Genomic DNA, 21,692 nt, shown 5'->3' on the forward strand with positions numbered 1-21,692 from the left:
ACTAAGAAACACAAACAACTGTGTATACATAAAATGTTTATTTATGATTCCCAGCATGGCAAGCTGTTGAATACCTTGTGTTTTCATAATCAACATAATCCCATCAGCATGCATTCACAGACTGCTGAAACCAAATGTACACATCTCAACCTGATCAATCACAGCATTAATTCCATGGAGACAGTACAGATAACAAAAAGGGCTGACAAACACTAATGAAAAATATTCCAATTATTTCACAGACCCCAGACTGGGTGTGGTGCCAGATCACAATGGGGGCGTAGATCGGAACGTTGGGCTGAGGGATGACATTCACAACAAATATCGGTAGCTGCACATTAACGTTCTGGCGCACCTGTGCCCCGCTTTGAAAAGTCAAGCTATGGTTATCAGATGTGTTTAAAAAAAAGCATAAAAATGAGTTCATTCTTTTCATCACTTGCATTTTTCATACTGATAACACCACCAACAGTAAACTGTCAAATATGCTGAAATGTTTCTTAATATTGGAACATGACAAAGCTTTGACTTCAGCTAATTCTTTCGGTGGAGGTTGATGAAAAGGGAAGTACCAGCTTGGCAAAAACTCCTCTTGGGGTCATTCTTACTTATAGTAAGATTTTCTTTTCTAGTTTGAAAAATCCAAGTGGTTTGCTCATTTGGCTGAACATTCATAATTATATGAATATAATTTTCATACCTGTTTTTATATTTAATGCCGGCATTAAATTAATGCAGTTTTTTTAAATTAAGGTCTGAAGAGTTTGGTCAGGGCCTGCAGCTTCCAATACATGTGGGTCCTCACTGCAGCCAGACGATGTTTTTATCTCAAACACTGGTTCTGTGTAGGTTCTCAGTAGCTGTGTCATGAGTGAGTGGGTGAGTATGGTTTTACGCTGCTTTTAGCCATATTCCAGCAATATCAAGGCGGGGACACCAGAAATGGGCTTCACACATTGTACCCATGTCGGGAATCGAACCTGGGTCTTCGGCCTGACAAGCGAACGCTTTAACCACTAGGCTACCCGACCCCCCTGCTGTGTCAAGGTTATCTCTCACAGACTTCCATTTGACCAAATGTTGTAACACCAACACATACTTGGCCGTGTCCATAGGAGCAGCTCATTAGTATTTTGGCCATCTTTTCTCACTGTACATAATGAAAGGACTTCATGACCAACTCTGAATGTAAGGTACATGTAGCTTTGGGAATCAAGACATATTTATGCAAAACAAAGATGGAAGGTACTGTGTTCTTATTACTTTATACATCATAACTTATACATACAACAGACATACTGAATGTACAGGTCATCTATATACAATACAAGATGGCTGACATGAAACTGATCTTGATTAACAATGCAATGACATTACATACACAGTATACAAGTGGTTTGAATAATATTATAATAACTCTGAAAGTAAGGATAAGCTATATGAATGAACAACTACCTTATTAGTATTAGGAGCGATGTTTTGGTGTAGATAAATTGGTTGTCAAGATAATGCCAATACAAACTGAAAATGACTACCGTATAGTATATCGCTGTCTATGGCACTTTATTTTACGGGCAGCTATCTGAGGTTGCACCTTGTCAACAAAATTGCAGCATGATCTGGAGCTATTCATGCGACAAGTCAAAGGAAAAAAATCACAGAACATATTTTATTGGTGTAGATAAATTGGTTGTCAAGATAATGCGAATACAAACTGAAATGACTACCGTATATCGCTGTCTATGCCACTTTATTTTATGGGCAGCTATCTGAGGTTGCATCTTGTCAACAAAATTGCAGCATGATCTGAAGTTATTCATGCAGCATGTCAAAGAATAAAATCACAGAACATATTTTACGTTAGCGAAACGTTTTCAACCCTGTATGATATGCTGAGTGGAGTAGAGAGGGATATATATTAGTACTGAAGGTTCTACAATGAGGGTTAGGTTTGGTGCATCATAGACAGCAATATACAGTAACACCAAGAGAAAACAAGACCTCAGACTAATTACAGTTCCTATATCTAAGCCCACCTCCATACCTATTCTAAAACTCTTACAATACTTTGGCAGAAGTAAAAAAAACCATATCTCTTCAAGCTGGGCATAACACCACTGTGAACAGTAATTCTGCTCCAGTTTCATGATGTCATAGCTTCTATTGGACAAAAGTCCAAGTGTTACAGATCTTAGAGGCTTATCCCATTGACAAACCATACAAATACGGACATGGTACAGACCAAGGCTTTAGGGCAGGGACGAGTCCAAATTTATAACCCGGGTACCCGAGCCCATATTACCCGACCCTTCCCGGTACGTGCTGTAGGTCTCAAGAGATGGGAACAAAATGTCTGATTGGGAATTGTTTTACTGCAGCCCTGGCAAAAACTATTTAGATACATGTATGAAATTATCAGATCATGTGTACACTGACGTTGATTGAAGCGTTGTCATTAAACAATATATCACGTGACTAACCATGGGTCTGGGTAGTACTGTGGGTACCCGGGTCCTACTCAGGACCCACCCGACTTGAGTACCGGAGTTACCTGCTCTAGCCCTACAAGGCTTATAATCAATATATACTTTCAAATGTACACAATGGTATAAAAACAACCTAAATGGATTACTACAAAACAAAAGCCAGATTTGCCCTAATGTCATGAAAAGTAAATTGCTATGGTAAGTTGGGAGTTCCATGTGATCTAGCAGTCCTATAACATGTAATCCTACCCTGTAATCTGATTCCATTACATCAATCTTACATATCAGATCTGAAAAATATCACATTACCAACCACAATCTCCACATTGCTATGCACAGTAGAAGTCTGGGCACCGACAGCCATGTCAGTACCAGAAGGCTTGTACACAGCTTTGAGAAGTATGTTGTTTTGCTACTGGTTTACCGGTCATCATAAACATAAATCTCATAATTCAGATTATTACAGTGTAAGGACCACCAGAAAACAATATGACCCTTTTCCTGGGCAATATGGGTCCCCTGGCCCTGTATATCATCAGTTTCATATTCATAGGCCATGTGTCAATGATCAACATCAATTTGATGTTCTGATCATAACCGTTCTTGCAAGTTGATGTTTGACTTAGAAAATTTCAAATTGTTACTCACACTGAACATAGAAATTGCAAGTATGTTTAAAAACTATCTAAATATTTATTGTGTTATAGATGCTGAGATTACACAGGAGTTCATTTGTGCCCTAGAGCAGCAAACAGCTCCTGACACAGCCATCTGTTGGAGGAAGTATTGTGTTCATGACATATCCAATTTACCTCTCCAAACACAGCCCCAGGTATTGACACTGGACAGGCATGTCACTACAGAACAGATGCTGTGTGTGGCAACTGATCCCCTTGGCTACACAATCAGCTGAGTCATCTCAGTCACAGAACGAGCTGACATCACAATAAATATCCTGATCGTAAAATTTTTAAGTCATACACTCATAATTTTGTTTTTTTCATTTGTATTGACTGGATTGAAGTAATGGACACAAAACAAACAATATCAATGAAGACTGCAAGTTTCTTTCAAGTCTAGTAACTAGATTTAATAAGATTCAGCTTACAGGAATAATGGTGATTGGGTTTGTTGTTTAACGCTGCACTCAGCAATATTCCAGCATTATGATGGCGGTCTGAAAATAATCAAGTCTGGACCAGACAATCCAGTGATTGAGATCATGAGCATTGATCTGTGAAACTGAGATACAAGGTACAGAGTCTGACAGCCATTTAGTCACCTCTTTAGACCAGCATGTTCTTTGGGAACCTATGACAACTAAAAGTAATGCTACAAAAAATGTCATACATCCTAACCAGATGCAGGGCGGTCAGGTAGCCTAGTGGTTACAGCGTTGGCTCATCACCTCAAAGACCCAGGTTCGATTCCCGACATGGGTACAATCAGTGAAGCCCCTTTCTAGTGTACCCTGCCATGATATTGGTGGAATATTGCTGAAAGCGGTGTAAAACCATACTCACTCACTCACTCACTAACCAACCAGATGCCTGGATAAACATGATGAAGGAACATAGTGAATAAAGCCCATGAAGCATGCTTGAGAAACTGATAACTGTATATAGACACTGACATACATCATGAAGAAGAGGATGAAGTGGGTTGCTCTTCAGGCTGATGGAGAAGGTGAGACTGAAGCAACATCTTGCTGGACAAGCTATAGAGGCTGAGTACATCAGTAACTAGCAGTACACAGGGCAGGGCAGGGACATTTGATTTGACAGAAGGTGGGAGGAAGGAGATGGAGGCATCTGAACTCACATCATGGTTTGACAATGCCCTTGGTCTCATGAGGCATACTACTCCACATTTGAAAGGGATATTTTTTTTATCTTTCCACAACACACAAAACTGATTCTCACAATATGTCAAGTGCATATATAAATAGAATGACATATCTGATGATCCCTATCAAAAGTTGAGTACTATATATGGTTTACACGACAGGATGAAATATCTCATGCGTAGACTCTACTCTATTCTGTAAAGCACTGTGACATGTGAGTTTGATAACAGCTTTGGGAGAGAAGATTACTTCATCCAAGTCTTGGATCTGTCGCTGTCTGAAGGTCTCCCTGATATCTGACATAGTTACAACAATGATACATTATTACTTCAAAAACCTAACAGATACTCCGGCTTGATAGACAAACTTAAATTTGGTCAGGAATACTTAGGGTTATCCCTTTGACAGCTACAACCATGGTTGTCAAGGTTATTGCATGAGGTCGATGAGTCTTCGCTACACGACCTGTAGCCACTTCACTCTTGTGATGCCTCTAGCTCAGTGTCAGGATGAATGTGGTCTTTATATCTTAATATTTTTTAAATAACTTTATTCATAAGAAATGACATTAGTTTGCTTTGTTAGATCTCCTACAAATTGCTCTTTTTCTGATTTGTTTTTAAATGCAATAACCTGTTTGTAAGAAATTAGTACTTTTGAAATCCATTCACTACTCAATAAGAATGTCCTCCCTTAAACAGACTAGACTGGTAACGTTTATTAATAAGTTGTAATTTTCTTGTCAGAGATACAGATGGACAATCTCTTTCAAAATATCTCACTTCACTTTGACAAATGACTGTAAGTTGATTCTGGCTTACTCAAGTTTCATCACCATTAAGGACATGAAAAATCTATGAAACAATTGTGAAACCATCAACAATTATTTCTCGTCTTCAAAATATTCATAAATTCAAACAATAGCAGAAAACACTCAACCACAGAAAGAATTTAACTTCACCCTACAGCCAGTGATGTGAAGGAGTGATCGTCAGCATCATGTCTCATTCAACAGTCACATACTTGCACATGCCCAGGGCATTCCGACCCAATTCAAAACTGATGTCAGTTATTCTCAAAATTAGCCCTAATTTGACCAACATCTTAACTAGTCACGTAATAAAATACAACATTATTGACACAGAAATTCAACTTGTTATCATGTACGCCATCAGAATGCAAGTCCAGTCTGTTTTTGATAAAATATAAATAAGACTTTGTAGCAGGTGTCCGTTTCACTGGTAGCCCTGGGGGTAGCCTCCCTGGGGGCGGGGGTAGCCTGATGCATAGCCTCCTCTGTAAGGGTTGGCACCCCCTGCGGGGCCGGGTCCAGAGGCTGGGGCGTTGAACTGCTGAGGGTGCTGTAGAGAGAAAGTACAGTGTTAGGAAGAGCAGGAAACATCAGATGGAGGCTCTTGAGAACATCTCTGTAGAATTATCATACTGATACCATGGTTCTTACCTAACAATGAAATAAAACAGGTATTATAGAGGTGTACTAAAATGTAAGTTGACTAGTCCGAGACGAGTGATCTGTTCAGAAAGGAACTTCATTATGAAATACTTGCTTCTATCATTGGTGAAACTACACTGAAAATTAAGAGAATTTTAACAAAATAACAATTTGACAAAAAAGGAAATTTTGCATAAAGATTCGTATTTAGTGTTCTATAAAACCATAAAAAATGATGAAAATTGTATTTTACTGAAGAAATTTAATCTCTACAACCTTAAACCCCAAAGTCTGATATCAATATTCAAAGGGATTTTAGTGCTATAAACTCTGGTGTCTGAACTTGGGACCATTGTAGTACTATATGTGTTATGGAATGGGGCTCTGGTGTAGTGAGCCTAGAAAGATAGTGTTTACACAAGGAGGTGAGGTGAGGTGAGATTAGGTTTAACGTCGCATCCAAGAATATTGCACTTATATATATATAGCGACGTGCATGCATGAGTGTGTGTGTGTGTGGCTGCTTGTACTAGTAAGGACTGATGCAGATTTATAGTGCTAGCCCACTGAGATACCATGCCGCGGTTTCAACATGAATATCCCACTCAGACACAGTATACTGACTCCGAGCCGACCAGTTCTTGTTTAAGCCCCTTAATGCCAAGCTCCAGACAGGGTAACAACAAGTACCATCTTTTAATGTCTTTTGGTATGACGAGGCCGGGGATTGAACCCTGGATCTTCCAGTGACCTGTATATAATCAAATCTGGACCAGACAATCCAGTGATTGAGATCACGAGCATCGATCCAAACATACAATCAACTAAGTCACCAAGCCTGACCACCCGGTCCATCTAGTCGCCTTGATTCAACTGTTGTGTTGAACTTTGATGTTGTCGAACCATTGGTTATCTCGAAGTAAAAACTTGGACCCTGCATATTCCTTTTCATTCATCATTTTTCAGTTGTCTCGAACCTCGGATAACTCAAATCATTTACGTAGGTCCCTTCAACTTCGACACAATGGTGCTTGTCTGTTTTTGAATCCAGGACCACCAAAAGAATAACATTCCTAAAATGTCTCATACTAGATAACAAACTAGTGAAAAAAAAAAAATCAAGCTAAAAATTCAGGCAATGACTTCAGGAATTGGGAGGCAGAGCACCTGCCAGGGATCAGAACATCACCATGCAAGTCTCTGCAGGATATCGTTTTGTTTGTTTGTTTGTTTGTTTGTTGTTTGATGCTGCACTCAGCAATATTCAAGCTATATGACGTCAATCTGTAAGTAATCAACTCTGGACCAGACGATCCAGTGATTGACAACCTGAGCATTGATCCACGCAATTGGGATCGATGACATGCATCAACCAAGTCAGCGAGTCCGACAACCAGATCCCGTTAGTCACCTCTTACGACAAGCATAGTCGCCTTTTACAGCATGGTTTGCTGAAGACCTATTCTACCCTGGATCTTCACGGGCCTGGAGGATATCTAGGGAATCCAGAATTTTGAGCCTCACATTTGTGGAAAGTTACATGATACACTTGCATTACAATTGTGTGAGAAATACTTATTTGTTAAACAGGATTTTGTAAATTAATACTGTTGAGTTTTGTTTAAATAGTTTGATGCACACACATGTAATGATTCTAACGACAAGTTCAGCCATTGATCTGTTTGTATTATCAAAGTAAAATCAACTGCTGAAGCTGACATTGTCCACATGACATCAACAATGATAGGCTGTCTTCAACCTCTGTTGTTTAATCACAACTTTTAATAATAGGACTACACAGTATTACCGGTATACCGCAATGCGTGATACATATTGCAATATTGATCTGTGTTTTGTTTTTTTTGGTAAAAACTATGTAACAAGTTTCGTTATTATTTGTATCGTTTAACCTAAAATGTTCAAAGAAATTTATTCACAAATAATGTTTCCCTTCGCAATTGATTGACAAAAGGGCAAAAATGCAAGTTTTGTCTCTCTCTCACATTGTTATCTCCCTTGTATACAAGACAACAAAATGGCGGCAACTGACCATGCTGTGTCACATTTACTTTCAAATGTAGAAAATAGGACCTGCATGTACACTCAGTGCATGTACAATCACTGTCAAACACTTCAGCTCCTAATTTATCCCAATACATATGGCAATATATTGCAATACCATTTTTTAATCGCAGGCCTAGGTGGTTTGTATTCCCTGCAGTGTTATATTGTACGATAAACAACAAAAACAACAAGTCGTTTATTTCTTATATGAAATATCTATCATACAGCCTCTTTAAAGAGTTGGTAAAAAGTACGCGCTTTAAAAATATTTTCTTATATTTAAATAATGATGACTCTCTGAATAGACATCCATTTTATGAACATGGGGGTTAAGTTGGGTATTTCCCGCATATTCTCACAAATTTCATGTCAATCATCTGTACCTTTTTTCCTAATACCAATTATCATATCTCTCTCACTTTTGGAAGCGATCGTTCGGCCATTGCGTTTATCTACGTTGCCCAGCTACATCTATGGGGAACAACTCACAAGACACTTCCCACTCCAAATAACGTCCAATTTATGACGCAATCTCATTAAAATCAGATCTTAGTTCTCGCTATCGCTAAACAAAGATCTGAGGACATCCCATTACGGGTCACGTCAGAACGGCCTTTCAACCAACCAATCAGAGCGTCGCTTACCAGATCATGAAAATGACAGTCGGAATGTGTTTTCTAATCCTGCAACCACGAAATATTTAACACGGGGTATTCCGAATGACAGTTACGGGTTTTATAATTATATCCATACACTCTAGGCCATCTATAAGTCATTCCAGAATGTTCTTCTTATCAGTTTTAAATTTTTTAATCGAGAACACGTCAAAAATGTTTCGAAGCGAGGTTGCCAGTTTGAAACTAGTGTCCTAAAGCTCGAGAAAGCTGCCTTCTGATTGGCTAATGTCGATTTCTTGTCAGTCATTTCATTGGACGGCCAAAATTCGCGAAAGGTCGTTCTGACGTGACCCGTAATGGGATGTCCTCAGATCTTTGTTTAGCGGTAGCGAAAACTAAGATCTGATGATTTACGACGTCATCAAGTTGCGAGAGCAATAAACCACGCTTTGTTCTTCATTGTTCTTTACGATTTATCGCAAAGCTATCTAATATAAATCATTATTACACACATGCTCTATAGCCGTTGTGGTAGCCTAAATGTTCCTGACTACAGCTTACAGTAACATTCAATCTCTGACATGCTTCATATGGTTTATCATCACATTGCTTATATTAAACCATATGGATAATACAAGTCTTATTGTCATGCAACCAACTCAAATAATATATATTGGCCAAATCATCCCTATTTTATCACCTGTCAAAGAAGGCAATGGAGAAAGATATATGTTATAGTAGCATCATCATATAGGTAGAGAAAGGACAAGACCCAAACACCTTGAGCAAAATCATTCCAAGATATACCCGAAAACATTCACCATGAAATAAAAGGCATCAGCTGAGACTAGATTTACCTTATTTCACCACTCAGATCCAAACAAGTGAAACTGTGATTAAAAGTCAAAATTTGATTCAGTATTTAGCCTATTCAATAGTCTCAGAAGAATATTACCTTGAACAAAAAAGACCTACCGTAATGGATTTATGTCATCAAGTCTTATCTAAAAATGATAACTGCCCCCTTTCCACAAGCAAGCACCAGCGAAACAAACAATTTGAGAAAATCATTTGAGGACCCATACACCCACACCACAAAGGGACAAACCGATCACAAGGAGATAATTTTGAATAAATGTGAAACTTTCAGTTTTGGTCTGATTACAGAAATACCAAAAACAGTATATATGTTTTTGAAGTTTTTACCTGCAATCTGACATGACTAAAAATCTCTGAATTCTTAAACAGAAGTTAAGCAAGTGAATAACCCAAATAACATCTCTGCCATCCATAAAAAGCTACACAACAAGATGGTCCCGAATTACTGAAAAAGCAGTTAGAAGATTTGTGAACTGACCTGTCCTGGTTGGTAGCCTTGCTGTTGCTGTCCATACATTTGCTGTTGTCCTGGCTGTGGCTGTTGTCCTGATAAGCCATAGGGTGCAGACTGAGGGGCGCCATAGCCTGGTTGTCCGGGCTGGGGTTGTCCCGGCTGGGGTTGTCCAGGCTGGGGTTGTCCGGGCTGGGGCTGTCCGGGATGAGGCTGGGCTTGACTAGCCTGGGGTTGACCTGGCTGGGGTTGACCTGGCTGGGGTTGGCTTGGTTGGGGTTGGCCTGGTTGGGGTTGGGGTTGATTATAACCTTGCTGTCCTTGTTGGTACTGAGCATACCCAGCTGAAAAATCAGATTATCATGATGAATTTTTTTAACATTTTGGCTTCAGCCAAAGTTCTTTTGAACAAATATAAATCTTTCAAAATAATTCAAACTATCAAGAGTCAAGTCTGTGTGTAAGTTAACTGTGTTAAAAAACAAAACATGGATATGGCACTCTTGCAGTCAAAAAGCCAAAGCAATGTCTAGAAATTTCTAAAACAAAAACAATATTATTATGTCTTTGAAAGAATAATGCTCAAAGCTTTTCCCTTAGTGTGACAGTAGCGAGTGAATGCATGTTGTTTTGTGGATTTTGGGCCCAGAAATTCAAATTGGTACGAGGTCGAAATTTAATAAAAAATAAAATTCAATTTCAAATACATTTTTTTAATTGCTCAAAATATTAAGTTGGAAGAAAAAAAGTGGGGGCCCGAGGAACAGCTTCATCATCATCATTTGTTCTGTTTTGAAGTTTTTAAGATAAATTACCAGCAGGTTTTATTATAGGATTTTAAATAATTCATATATATTAATAATGACTGTAAATGAGTTCTTTTTAAGATTTTACTTATTGTTTTCTGGTCAGTGGAATATCAGAACGCTTTTCATTCTTTCAAAAAATGAAAAATCCGGAATATTTTGGAGTTGACAGATAAGTGAACCAAGTTTCAAAAATATTCTGGCTAAGGTACTGCAAATGGTGGTCAGCTTGTGACAGGACACTTTACTTGAATGTACAGAAACTAAGAAACTGTATATCAACATGACAGTCTTTGACAAACAAATTTGAGCCAACAAGTTGGAAATTGTCTCTTGGTATCATTTTCACAAGTGTTTGGTTTTAAGATATGGCCTTTTCAAACCGATGCGTGCCCCTGCAGCATCCATCTTGTTCGGTGTATGGACCATATAACAACACAAATGTTCCTCACTCCAGCAATACTGAAAGAGTGAGTGAGTGAGTAGGGTTTAACGCCGCTTTTAACATTATTCCAGTTATATATCATGGCGTGTCAGCTAAATGTGGGAGGAAAGACCAGAGTGATGCAGGTCTAAGACATTTAACACTTCGGTGAAACCCACGAGCACGGGTATGGTGCTGACAAACCTAGAAACATAATTGGGGCGAACTGGGATTCGAACCCACAATCATAGGTTTCTGGCGTGCCCAAGGGACGCAACTCTGCACAGCGAATCGCTGCGCCTTAGACGACTGGGCCACCCGTGCCCCCAAATACTGAAAGAAACTGTTGGTCATGTCAGACCTCCACAGTACCTGGTCCTGGTTGTTGGTGTCCGGACTGTTGGTGTCCGGGCTGTTGGTATCCGGGCTGTTGTGTCTGTGGCTGCTGTTGACCCTGGGTCTGACCAGGGAATGTTCCCGGTTGTCCTGTAAACTGGGCTCCGGCCTGTGGCTGCTGGGAAGTAGGGGGTTGCTGGTACCCGGGCTGACCTGGGAATGCCTGCTGAGGGGGCTGTTGTGGAAAAGACTGGGGTGATGGTGTTGGTTGCTGCTGTGGGGTGCTGGGCTGTTGTGTTGGAGTTCCTTGCTGTTGGCGTTTGTATTGGTTACTAGCTGATGATCCTACACTGGAAATACTGTCAGGTGTACCGGGACGATCATTTGTTGCTGAAAAACAGAAACAATTACATGCCTTTTTCAGGTGTGCTCTAGTCCAAGGGGCTTATTTGCTCACTGATTTCAGTGCACGAGTGAACTCGGCCTAACGCTGCTTTCAACAGTTATTTGACAACAGGTGAATACAGGTATTGCAAAAGCAGAAGCGGCCCCTTCATCACCAATCTCATTAAAATCAGATCTTAGTTCTCGCTGCCGCTAAACAAAGACCTGAGGACATCCCATTACGGGTCACGTCAGACCGACCTTTGACCTTTACTGACAAGAAGTCGACATTAGCCAATCAGAAGGCAGCTTTCTCGTGCTTTACGGCACTAATTTCAAATTGGCGACTACACTTTGAAACATAATTTGACAAATTCTCGCTTAAAAATTTGAAACCTGAACAAAAGAACGTTCTAGAATGGCTAATATATGGTCTTGATTGTATAGATTCAGTCGTTAAGCCCGTAACTATCGTTCGGAATACCCCATTATAACGTTTTCGAGGCTGCATGATTAGAAATCACATTCCGACTGTCACTTTCATGATCTGGTAAGCGACGCTCTGATTGGTCGGATGAAAGGTCGTTTTGACGTGACCCCTAATGGGATGTCCTCAGATCTTTGTTTAGCTGTTGTGAGAACTAAGATCTGATTTTAATGAGATTGCTTCATCACCATTTCCTCACAAATTCAAATCCAACATACCACCATGTACATCCACTCTAAAAACATTACTTGAAGACCTTTACCTCAATCAATTCAACTTCTTTAGGTCCATATTTTAGAATGCACAAATAAAAGTGTAACAGTAACTGTTTGTTTGTTTGTTGTTTAACGTCGCACTCCAGCTATTCCAGCTATATGACGGCGGTTTGTAAATAATCGAGTCTGGACCACACAATCCAGTGATTGACATCACAAGCATCAATCCATGCAATTGGAATACGATGACATGCATCAATCAAGTCAGCAACCTGATTACCTGATCCTGTTAGTCGCCTCTTATGACAGGCATGGCTCGCTGAAGACCTATTCTAACCTGGATATTCAAGAGTGTAACAGTAACTGGCAATGAATCGTACAACCACAAATATCTCAAGATGACCTTGAACTTTGAAGGTTCAGGGAAGAAATCATAAAGTTCATGGCAATCAGAAATGAAAATTGTTTGGTAGACTGGACAAGAAAAGTCTGACAAAATAATCCAACTTACAATCACTTGTGATGCCAAACGATGACATGACTTTGTTCTGTGTGCTCTCTTCTACTGACCTCTGCGATGAAAGGGGGTCGAACTCCTTGCTGCTGGCTACCTGGGCTGGCCGCTGGAACCCTCCACCCCCAGGGGTTCCTTTCTTGGAGGGACTTGGCCCTAAACCAGATCCTTTAGGGAGAGAACAATGTCAAGCTGCTTACAATGCTTCCTCTATTGCCTCCTCCATCATCACGTGCATCATGTCTCCACTCTATGGTGACATACATTGGACCCATTCGCTACCATTGCTTTACTTTGGGCACACATGGCACAATGTTAAATATATATAGAATACGAAACAAGCTCCCGCGTAATACCAATTTTATGAAACAAGTGAATAGTTCTGCTATCTGACTCGCTTTCGCTCGTCAAGATACCTGAACTATTCACTCGTTTCATGAACTTGGTATCAGACGGGAGCTTGTTTAGTATTTTATTTATTACTTGCCATTTATAACGTTATTTAGAATTTAACTGTCGTGTGTGAATAGGCAGACACCTACACGATCCACGGCATAATCCAATTGAGTTGAAACAGAATAATACTTCAAACACGTCAAAAGTTGACATGTATTAACTTATTACCATACAACAGCCCACCTTCAGAATCCAGGTGCCCATTCCACAAAGTTATCATTAGCACTAAGATTATCGTCACTCACATACTTTAACATAGACTTACAGCTGTCCTTGTGCTACGGTGCGATCACCTTGTGGAACGGGGCCCTGCACCACAAAGTTTACAATCACATGACAATACCCTATGACGTAATTTGTGGAATTTTGTTGCAAGATCCACCAGCGAAACAATGCCATGTGACATCAGCTTAGCAACAGGGTTAATGAAGTCATGGAGCATGCATAAGCTCCTTTCAGTGATCTATCATCTCCACATGCAATGTCTTTGAATAAGCCAAGGGATGTTGAGAGCTTTCAATATTTCTTCATGAAACGTGTTCCGGCAGTTCACGAGCATGCGCTTTGGCATTACACAATGCATGTTTATTAAACGGGTGATCTCTTCACGGGCAAGTAATAAAGATATCTAATCAAATTACTCTCAGAGCAAATGAAATTTGCTTTAAGTCAGAGACTGGATTGATAGAGGTTGTCATGACACTTCCGAAACAAGGGTTGGTTTGGTTGGTTTGTTGTTTAACGCCGCACTCAGCAATATTCCAGCTATATGACGGCAGTCTGTAAATAATCGAGTCTGGACCAGACAATCCAGTGATCAATATCATGAGCATCGATCCACGCAATTGGGATCGATGACATGCATCAACCAAGTCAGCGATCCTGACCACCCGATCCCATTAGTCGCCTTTTACGACAAGCATAGTCGCCTTTTAAAGCATGCATGGGTTGCTGAAGACCTATTCTACCCCGGAATCTTCACAGGTACCGAAACAAGGGTATTTGGGCGAATTGATCCAAGGTATTCCTCTTCTTCATTTCCCAAGGCAAGAGTGTCCACTAGCCTGTACCAAAGCCAAGTGAAAACACTACTTGGTGGACTCACTTGCCTCGAGAAAATGAAGATGTCATCTTTTTAGAATGGTGAAACAATACAACAGATAATCAAGGATGCTCACAATGTAATTCTCCAACTTCAAATATAACTCTTCACACTGCAGGTTTCTTCAATGTTGATTATCACAATCCCTATCCATAGGTGTAAGTCAATTTATTAGTTGATCTATCAGGATTTTACATCAGAAAACACCGGGATGCCTTCAGTGTGGTTCAGGGTGCCGTTGTACAAAGCGATCTTAGCACTAAGATCGTAACTCCTATACCATAACATAGACTTACGACAGTCGTAGCGCTAAGGATGTTTTGTACAATGGCACCCAGAACTTTAGATCAATTATCACTAACAACATTATTATTACAATCAATTTTTTCACTTAAACGGTTGAAATGCTCACATTTGCAAAACAATCTTTATAAAAAGGCAACTTAAAATGATTAGTGTCATTCGTGTAAAAAACAAAAACCACTGCACAACTTTCATGCAAGGATACTGGAATAACATTAGTACCAACATGAACAACCCCATGCTTGTGACACATGATTCTTACATCATTCCCACATCCACAACAGCAATTGATGTGCCTCAGTTTCACCTTTCAAAATTCATTATTTAAAGTGTTTAATTGTGGATTTGTTTACACACCGCATCACTTTCTAACATACTGCTGCAGAAGAAGTAGAAATACAAGGATACTTTAAATATTTGTTTGATGTTTTTCTGCCAAGTTTGTGAAAAAACCCATCAAACCAGGTTGAATATTAGAAGGAAAGTAACCAGTGTCTGAAACAGTTTTTACTCCAACCAAGCCATGTGGGCTGGTAACTTATAAATGTAAGGCCAAACCACAGGCCCCTGAAGCAGGATATTACTGAAACACCAGACCCATATAAATTTAAGGGTCGGGTGTTTCAGTAATATCACTATCCTACTTCAGGGGCCTGTGGGCCAAACATTAAGAAAGCTTGGTTTAAGAATCTGCAAAATGTTGAAATGTGAAAAAATATAAAAACTTCAAATAGACAGTCAGACAGGTATGTTAGGTCAGGGAACAGGAGCTATTTCAGACACTGGCAGTAACCATTGATTTGCCACACACAAAAGTGATTTTTCTTACATTTCATTTTTTCTTTAAAAACCCTTTAAAAACACTTCTATTTTGACATATGGGTTGGGAAGATAAAATATAAAAACCAATCAATAAAAGAGAAAGGCCTATAATCAGAATACTGGTTTTAATTTTGAGACCTGATGTTTGAATTTTCCATAGGCATGTACATACGGTGGAGCTATTGGAGGAACAGCATTCTTGTGAACCCAAATCTAGACAGGATACAACATGCAACATACAGCTATAGCATTTGATTATTGTTTACAGGTTTTCTCTGACATTATACAGTGATGCCATTGTTACAAGTGCTGGTGTATTTACACATGCTCAGTCAAACATCAAACGAGCACCTGTTACTGGTGCCCATCCAAGTCAAGATAATATGACGCTTGCTATGTACAGCAGACAGTGTTACAGGTTCCTCTGACCTGGGTAGATCTACACGCTGATATCATGCATCATATCTATAAGTGTATGAACAGGGACGTATCTGGGATGTTAAAACTAAGAAATATTGGGTGAAAAACATTATTTTGGCAAAATTTGAATTTTTTTAAAGTCCTTATTTTCTTAACTTCAGCGGCATTGTATCGGTTCATTTAATGCAGTAATGTAAAACTAAATAACAGCTTCCTAACTTGATTGGTCCTCTTATGAGTGTTATACAAGCTAAAACATCCTTAATTCCACTCCTGTGTTCATATTTTCATAGAAATTGATGATTGTAATCATCTGTGAAAATACACAACTCTCTGATACAATATATCAAAATAAATGTAGCACACACATAAATTAAATGTAGATTGTAGTGTTAAAATATGAACTACTTTCAGCAAAACTTTCTGGAACAAAAGAATCTTACAAGACCTAGGCTTCAGACTTGTGGCTAAAGTAGCAGCATGAGCAATGTCTAGACATGCCGTAGACTGATAGACCGTATCACTACCCTCCTTCGTGAAATATTTACACGTAGTCCATGTTATGTCTATATGAAGCAATCCTGGAAATGATGTCTCAGACAGGTACACTAGTGAGTCTGATGACATACAGCATCATCCGGCTCATTGCTGACAGTTGCCATCTGGTGTGACACTGCATGGTACAAGCCAGTGTGGAGTCATAGGAGTGACCGCACGCTGGTGTCCGAAATAACTGCCGGCCACCTGCCTGTGGCTGGCAACTTTTCTGTTGGGCTTTCTGAAGTTTCCTCCACCTGGCCACTTGTCTGGCGGAAAGTCTTAACACTACTTACATATTCAGTTTTATTGTAACTTCTCGTAGATTTTCAAGTAAATTGTTTATATAATTTCAACAGATTTTACAATATTCATAATGTCTGAATGTGGGCAGGTAACCTTGAAGATGGGCAGGCAACACTTATGGGTCTCCTGCCCGACTGGCTTGTTGGGATTTAAATTTATTTCAAACACTGCAGAACTGTGCCCTTGGATGACAAAAAATGCACAAAACAATAGTCAGATAAAAAGTGACCTTTTATTTTTGATTATTATTTGATTAATGATCAAGCAGCCATCAAAAACAATCCACAAATGGATTTCTATGAATGACTTTCCTAGCCGATAATCAGAAGTAATTGTGAAGTTCGAATAGCTAAGTCGCAATTCAAACTGTAAGTTTGTGAGCCATGAAGTCAGGAAGTGACTATGATGTCATTCTTAAAATTGCAGAGAAAATCCTGGGTAAGTTTAGATAAAAAACAAATCCTATCTAAAAATGAATAACCCAGATATGATCATTGATAGTACAGATCTCCTTGAATGTTTGACTGAGCCTTGTTCACATCGTGTACAAAACACTGACAAAAGCATGCCACATGCTTAGTGAGTTGACAGTCACAGGGTATGTAGTATTAGAAGTAGCTCAAAACTGTAACCCTCTTCCATGTGTGAGAAGTGAATCAGCTGGGATTTATCCTGCAAATTTGACAATTGGCCAAATATCAACCTTTCCATACATTCAAATTGGGAAATGTTTGGGAACATTTGTTTAGAAATGTTAACTTAATGTAACCATGGTAAAATTTTGATTCTCCAGCTTAAATTAATGTCTGCTGAAGTAGTTGCAAACAAACATCCTTTTATTACATTTTAAAATGTGTGTAAAAAGACCAAAGTCTTTTGGGGATAGCAATACCGTCATTACTGGACATGGTGAAAATACACACAGATCCCTTGTGTCCAGAAAACTGAGAGACAGAAATCAAATTAATGCATCAAATATTTTTTATGAAAAAATAAATCTTGAATTTATATCCATCAAAAATCAGAAAAACAATACAAAACTGGAACACTAGCCAGTGTTTACTAAATGAAAACTGGGCACAAAAACACATCAATACCAAATGAGACAGAACCCAGATATGCACTATCAGTATTTGAGCCACTGGTTAGACAGGTGTTAGTGCTAGCTACCATCGAGTGTGTCACAGGTACTTGAAGGTGCAGGCGTAGGCTCCAGGCGGTCAAGGATTCGGTTCACTCGGTCACGAATCTGCTGCAGCTCTTTCCGTAAAAGTTTAACTTCATCTGTCTCCAGTGGCTTGGGCTGGCCATTAACTAGTGGACGAATAAAAAATGAAGGTTTTTTATTTCTGTTTCAGCTATTCTGTAGTAATACTTTGGCAACAAAATATAATAACTTCTCTATATGTTCGTGTGCTACATATTGAGTCAAGACTCTTGACAATTGAGCAAATGGATTAAAATATGCACAGTTCAGTAATTCCCTCAATCTCACTAAAATCAGATATTAGATCTTGCTACTGCAAAACAAAGATCTGAGGACATCCCATTACAGGTCATGTCAGAACGACCTTTCGCGACCTTTGACAGACCAATTAAACTACTAACAAGAAGTCGACATTAGCTTATCAGAAAGCAGCTTTCTCAAGCTATACAGCACTAGTTTCAAACTGGTGACTTCACTTTGAAAAAAAAATTTTTTGAAAAATTCTCGATTTAAAATTGAAATCTGAACAAAAGAATATTCTGAAATGTCTAACAGATGGTCGAGATTGTATGGCAGTACATCCCACGGGCAATGCAAAGTCTCTTCTGTTCAAATGTTTATCCCCTTGAAGTAAGAGATAGACGATGCTTTAGACGGATTCTATCTCGAAGCCTGTAACTGTTGTTCAGAATACCCCGTGTTAAATTTTGCAAGGTTGCATGATTAGAAAACCCATTCCGACTGTCACTTTCCTGGCCTGGTAAGTGACACTCTGATTGGTCAAATGAATTTATGTTCAGAAGTGACCTGGAACAGTGAGTGAGTGAGTATGGTTTTATGTCGCTTTTAGCAATATTCCAGCAATATCACGACGGGGGACACCAGAAATGGGCTTCACACATTGTACCCATGTCGGGAATCGAACCCGGATCTTCGGCGTGACGAGCGAACACTTTAACCCCTAGGCTCCCTGACCGCCCCTGACCTGGAACAGCATGTCCTCAGATCTTTGTTTAGCGGTAGCGAGAACTAAAATCTGATTTCAATAAGATTAGCGATTCCCTAAATTTCTAACCTAATATGCAGCAACATTCCACTGATGATATCACAAATGAGGTTACAATGTAACTACGTCATTACTTAAAGAATGTTGCGGCATCACTATGAATCACTTTTGCCGCTGCAATAAGCAGCTTATCTTAAAAGGGAATAAATTCACTTTTTGTTGAATATCTAATATCATATGTTTTGACATTTAGTCTATGATTCTGAGCTTCATCACGTAATCTTGGCGACAGAAATATGGTAACATTGTCAAAGGACTCTTGAGTTCGAGTTGCAAGGTGAACACAAAATCATACCCGCAGAATTCCTTAAGATTGTTTTATCCATTGTCAAGAAGTTAAGCCTTAATTAGAACCATGTGAGTGATAGAGCACAACTAATCTAGTTTCATCTAAACCACACTCAAACCATGTCAAACGGAAAGGAATTTCCATGTTTAAAGTAATATAGCATTGAAAAAGTCACACACTGCACAATATGTATCCCTATCACCAGACTACTTATCCTGCCAATGTGACTATGCAGAAAACAAACACTGAAATAGGACTTACCAAATAATGTAATTTTAAGTATTCGGCTACACTGAATGGCAAAGGAGAGGTCAGAACTGTCAAATATTGTTATCAAATCCCCATCTGAAAAAACAAAACAAACTTTTGTATCAAAACAAAATGAATGACCCTTATTCTGAACCATGTCATTTAGAAAGCATACAAAATTTCAAAACATTTGTGATTTTTAAAAGATTTACTCTGAAAAGCCAGCTTTTTATCACATGTTATCGTCTTCATCTTGATATACATCATACACCACTCAGTGGTTCAAGGCCAAACAGGAGCAGCTTTTGTCAACATCAGATTAAAATATTTGGTGGGACGACATAGTATTTAAGGGTGTCAGGATCCACCATTGATTGTGGTCAAACTGCAGTTCATCATCAAACCAACTTCATGTGTTTACCTTCGTCCTTATATTTAACAATGATGTCATCATTACTGTTGAATTTGCCGCGATAGACACGTTGCATCATGACCAGGAGTTCATCATATGTGATGTCCTCATTGTGAATGGGGATACGTCGAATGTCTTCACCAAGCTGAACTTTGATGATCAGCTTGCCACTGAGGTCTAGCTGTGGGTCCAGACTGTTCTGCATGTCCGCCTATATCTGCACATATACAATCATCAGGGATAACACAAATAATTATAAAATGCAAAGCTTTCCACCACAGTCATTAGCCACGTCATTCAACAGAAATGCATATTGACTCCAAGTCAAGGCTGATAATTTATGGTATTGACTTGAGTTATTAAAAATAGAATGGAATTATCTAGAAGTGCTAATCCCCAAAACTAAGCAATTCAGATGGGTAAGACTTCTGCCTGTATCCCCCTGACATTCCTGAAAAATATACATAATTAAAAGGACGGATCTGCAATGCATAAATATAACTTTGGAAGGGGGATACGGTCAGACGACTTTCCATCAGATGTCTCTGTTGAAAGATCCTAACGTAGTCTTAACAATATAGTTTCATATGTTGAATCTGCTTTTGTCCCCTTATTGTATAATAACAGTTTTATAAACCAATCATAGACTTTATATGAGATCAATACCATAATATTATAGACTTTATATGATGTCAATACTATACAATTATAGAATATGCATGATGTCAATACATGTTTTTTCATGGACCCGCAAAAAGGAATATCGGTATTGACTGATGATGACAAATGCGGTAGACAGTTTGTTTGGTTGAAATGTGATGAAATAAGATTACTAGGGCGTAATTTCCTGGTATAATATTAAGGCATACACAATAAAACTTGAAAAACGTAAACACATAATATTTATCACCTAATTCTCCTAAGTTTGTAATGAAGAATGAGTTTAGTTTAGCTCAGCAGCCGGAAATCGACGCCGACGCCGGCTACCAGTGTACGAATCGCATCACTGTAAGTGCGTTTTAGCTCTAGAGCAAACTGTGGCTTCATAAAACTACTATTTTTCAACAGGTAAACAATCGCTATATTAAAAAAACAACTCAAACCTTATACTGACTTTGACAACAAGTCACGAGAAAATTGAGTCAGTTCTGTTTGTCTCGATGTGGCAGACCACTTATGACACTGCAAAGACACTTGCAACAATAACAAATTTTCATCGAGAATTACCTCCCCTTGTTGAAACAGATTTCACGGACGATTTTAATAATTTAGGAGACGGGCCGTCACTCGCCCACGGGATACGTACAACTGCAGAAATGGGCAAAACCTTTACAAATCATTGTGAAGGTTATTAGATGTGTCCACATGAAAGAGAACTGAATGTGCCCGTTTAAAAAATTGCATGTTCGGGACTAAAAACAACAATAAAAGTACTGGAAATGTTGAATGTGCAACAATGGATCATTCTAAAAAAATTCAGGAAGCGCTATTCTAATATTTGAACACTAGCAAGCCGTTGAACCAAATTATTTTTTTAGAAGTTGTAGATACAAACAGTACA

At 38.9% G+C, this 21,692-nt stretch overlaps 1 protein-coding gene across 3 annotated transcripts; it reads right to left on the reverse strand.

The window, feature by feature from the left end:
- Positions 1–23: 23 nt before the first annotated feature.
- Positions 24–21,336, reverse strand: LOC124138270 (protein TFG-like). 3 transcript variants are annotated; one of them, XM_046504828.2, is made up of 8 exons: positions 21,235–21,336; positions 20,141–20,348; positions 19,732–19,815; positions 18,079–18,222; positions 12,960–13,130; positions 11,399–11,752; positions 9,824–10,140; positions 24–5,693 (listed from the first exon to the last, which is right to left on the reverse strand). In XM_046504828.2, the coding sequence occupies exons 2-8, from the start codon at positions 20,334–20,336 to the stop codon at positions 5,568–5,570; spliced, it is 1,392 nt and encodes a 463-aa protein (XP_046360784.2). In that variant the 5' UTR covers positions 20,337–20,348; positions 21,235–21,336; the 3' UTR covers positions 24–5,567. The 3 variants fall into 3 exon arrangements, with proteins under 3 accessions (XP_046360784.2, XP_048239521.1, XP_046360785.2); XM_048383564.1 differs by having other exon boundaries at positions 18,100–18,222; positions 21,246–21,322; XM_046504829.2 differs by having other exon boundaries at positions 21,246–21,322.
- Between the last annotated feature and the right edge of the window lie 356 nt (positions 21,337–21,692).

Source organism: Haliotis rufescens, unplaced genomic scaffold (genome assembly GCF_023055435.1).
Source record: "Haliotis rufescens isolate VD_foot unplaced genomic scaffold, xgHalRufe1.0.p SCAF_5, whole genome shotgun sequence".
Classification (NCBI taxonomy): domain Eukaryota; kingdom Metazoa; phylum Mollusca; class Gastropoda; order Lepetellida; family Haliotidae; genus Haliotis; species Haliotis rufescens.

Bases quoted from the DNA above. Each gene is read 5' to 3' on its own strand.
- LOC124138270 (XM_046504828.2), bottom strand. From the start codon at position 20,336: ATGCAGAACAGTCTGGACCCACAGCTAGACCTCAGTGGCAAGCTGATC. The intron at 19,816-20,140 runs GTAAACACATGA...TTGTTTTTTCAG, and splicing joins TGTTAAATATAAGGACGAAG to ATGGGGATTTGATAACAATA. The intron at 10,141-11,398 runs GTACTGTGGAGG...CTGATTTTTCAG, and splicing joins ACACCAACAACCAGGACCAG to CTGGGTATGCTCAGTACCAA.